Genomic DNA, 2,368 nt, shown 5'->3' with positions numbered 1-2,368 from the left:
ATAAACAGGTGAAATCAGGGCAGACAACTAAAGGTAAAATGGATTTTATTTATTTGTTCTTAATCCAGGCAAACTGGTACTGATATCATCATGATTCAGCCAAATACAATAGATCTTTCTACAAATGTTAGAGTAAGGAACAATTAAGGGATTGTAATAAAACACAGAGCCAAAAGGGGCAGAGGAAATCGATGAAGTGCATTCTAGCTTATCACTTCACCTGAACAATGGAGGTTTTAGTACCTCGTAAAGCCTCCGAATCCTTCACACCTCTTTGTACTTTTTACCTTCTATTCTTGCAGTTAGATTCTAAATCCTAAAGCTATCCAAACTAGTATTGTGTCTACTTATCTATAGCCAGAGACATCTTCTATCACTATCATCTTGTGAGTAGCAGCCAAGGTTACCGGAACCTCTTTGATTAGACTCCCATCATTCCCCACCCCCAAATTCAATGCAATATGCACAGCGAGAACCAGAATATAGAGACAGAATACTTAGCTCTAAAACAAGAAAAACCCTACAAATCCTGCCCAGACTGAAACTGAGTAACACACGCATCTTCACAGATCTTCAGGCTGCATGTCCATTGAGTAATTTAGGAATGACTCCACGGCCTGTGGGGAGCTAAAATACTTAGTGGCTTGTTGTATTACATTAAGACTTTCTCCAGCAGCTTCCAAAGCAACTTCCAAATCACTGGCAAGAAAATTTTGCTGGAACTGCAGGCAGGATTGTAGAGTTTCCTCCCCACAGTTAAGGAAGGGGTTGTTCCAGGCCTGATTGTTCCAGGCTGGGGTGCACCAGGTCTGACTGTTCCAGGAATGGTTGCTCCAAGGCTGGCTGTTCCAGGTCTGGTTGTTCCAGGCTGGGTTGCTCCAGGTCTGGTTGCTCCACGCTGGAAGGTTTCCAGATGTGTTCATCAGGCACGCCTGGTGGTAGGAAGGGCAGAGGCCTGGGTATTCTGTAGGTGCTGAGGCCTTCTGAAAGACAAGGGTGGATTAATTGAAAGGGTACAAGGAAAACCAGAATTGTCTGTGGTTGGAGTTTTATGCTCCAGAGATGGATAAAACTAAAGGTAACTGAAAGGAAGGAGCAGAACAATAAAGTTCCCCGTTACCTGAACCTGAACCTGAGTCAGGCTGTTGAAATTCTTTGACCAGTTATTTTTCTGCCACCTCTTAGATTTCATTCTCTGGTTCTGGAACCAGGTCTTAACCTGCAGGAAGAAGTGCCAGGAATTATAAAATACTAGCAATGCACATGTACTTTGAATCAAAGAATATTAACTTTTATTCCTGACAGCTACAACTATCTAAAGCTCAGGAACAAAATTTGAAACTTTTTTAGTCTTTTCTTAAATCTTGAACCAATATTCTAATGAATGAATTTCCAAAGATCTCAAGTCAGTTGGCTGTTTTTCATTTAATGAATCTAGCCAGTTACGTAAGACCCACTGCAAATCTACTAACCAGAAGGCTCACATTCAAATGCCTGCTGACAGGCCCAGCACAGTGGCTCGAGGATCGCTTGAGCCCAGGAAAGTTGCAGTGAGTTGTAATAACACTCCCGCAAACAAGTACATTTATATTTAACATGATAAGGCTGGGCCCAGTGGCTCACGCCTGTAATCCTAGCACTCTGGGAGGCCGAGGAGGGAGGATCACTTGAGCTTGGGAGTTTGAGACCAGCCTGAGCAAAAGCCTACTAAAAATAGAAAAAATTAGCCTGGCAACTAAAAATAGAAACTAAAAGTTAGCCTGGTGTGGTGGCTCATGCCTGTAGTCCCAGCTACTCGGGAGGCTGAGGCAGGAGGATTCCTTGAGCCCAGGAGTTTGAGGTTGCTGTGAGCTAGGTTGACGCCACGGCACTCTAGCCTGGGCAACAGAGCGAGACTGTGTCTCACAAAAAAAATATATATGTATATATATTTAATGTGATAATATTGGCATTTCAGAGAAGGAATTGATAAATATATCACTAGAACTACTTAAAAAACATCTAGTTATATTCCAGCACACAATAAACTTAAACTTTCCAAGAGGGCTATAAACTTTTGAGTTAGAAAATAATATCATAGAAAGACCAAAAGATATATGTATGTTATATATAAAATCATGGAGTAGAGACTTTCTATGTATGGCACCAGAGATAGAAAACCATAAAATATTTGACTAAATAAAAATCTTGTGGACATCAATAAAGCATCATAAAATCAAAGTGATAAACTATTGATATAGGGATAAGGAGCATTTACAAATCCATTTTTATAAAAGTGAACATTTTAAATAGAAAATAAAGGCAAGAAAACTTTAAGGCAATTAATGAAAGAAAATGGTCTTTAACTACATGAACAATTATTGGCCTT

The 2,368-nt window shown here is 40.2% G+C and overlaps 1 protein-coding gene across 1 annotated transcript in view; it reads right to left on the bottom strand.

The window, feature by feature from the left end:
- Positions 1-527: 527 nt before the first annotated feature.
- The window catches only part of NANOG (Nanog homeobox), a 42,922-nt gene continuing 41,081 nt past the window's right edge, over positions 528-2,368 (bottom strand). The window contains exons 3-4 of the mRNA XM_012637796.1: positions 1,133-1,219; positions 528-983 (exon numbers count right to left, since the gene is read on the bottom strand). Of these exons, the coding sequence (XP_012493250.1) occupies positions 564-983; positions 1,133-1,219 (507 nt within the window). The 3' untranslated portion in view covers positions 528-563. The remainder of the gene's footprint in view (positions 984-1,132; positions 1,220-2,368) is intronic.

The sequence above is a fragment of the Propithecus coquereli genome, unplaced genomic scaffold (assembly GCF_000956105.1).
Source record: "Propithecus coquereli isolate 6110/MARCELLA unplaced genomic scaffold, Pcoq_1.0 Scaffold124, whole genome shotgun sequence".
Lineage (NCBI taxonomy): Eukaryota > Metazoa > Chordata > Mammalia > Primates > Indriidae > Propithecus > Propithecus coquereli.
This window is presented reverse-complemented; position numbering and strand designations above follow the sequence as displayed.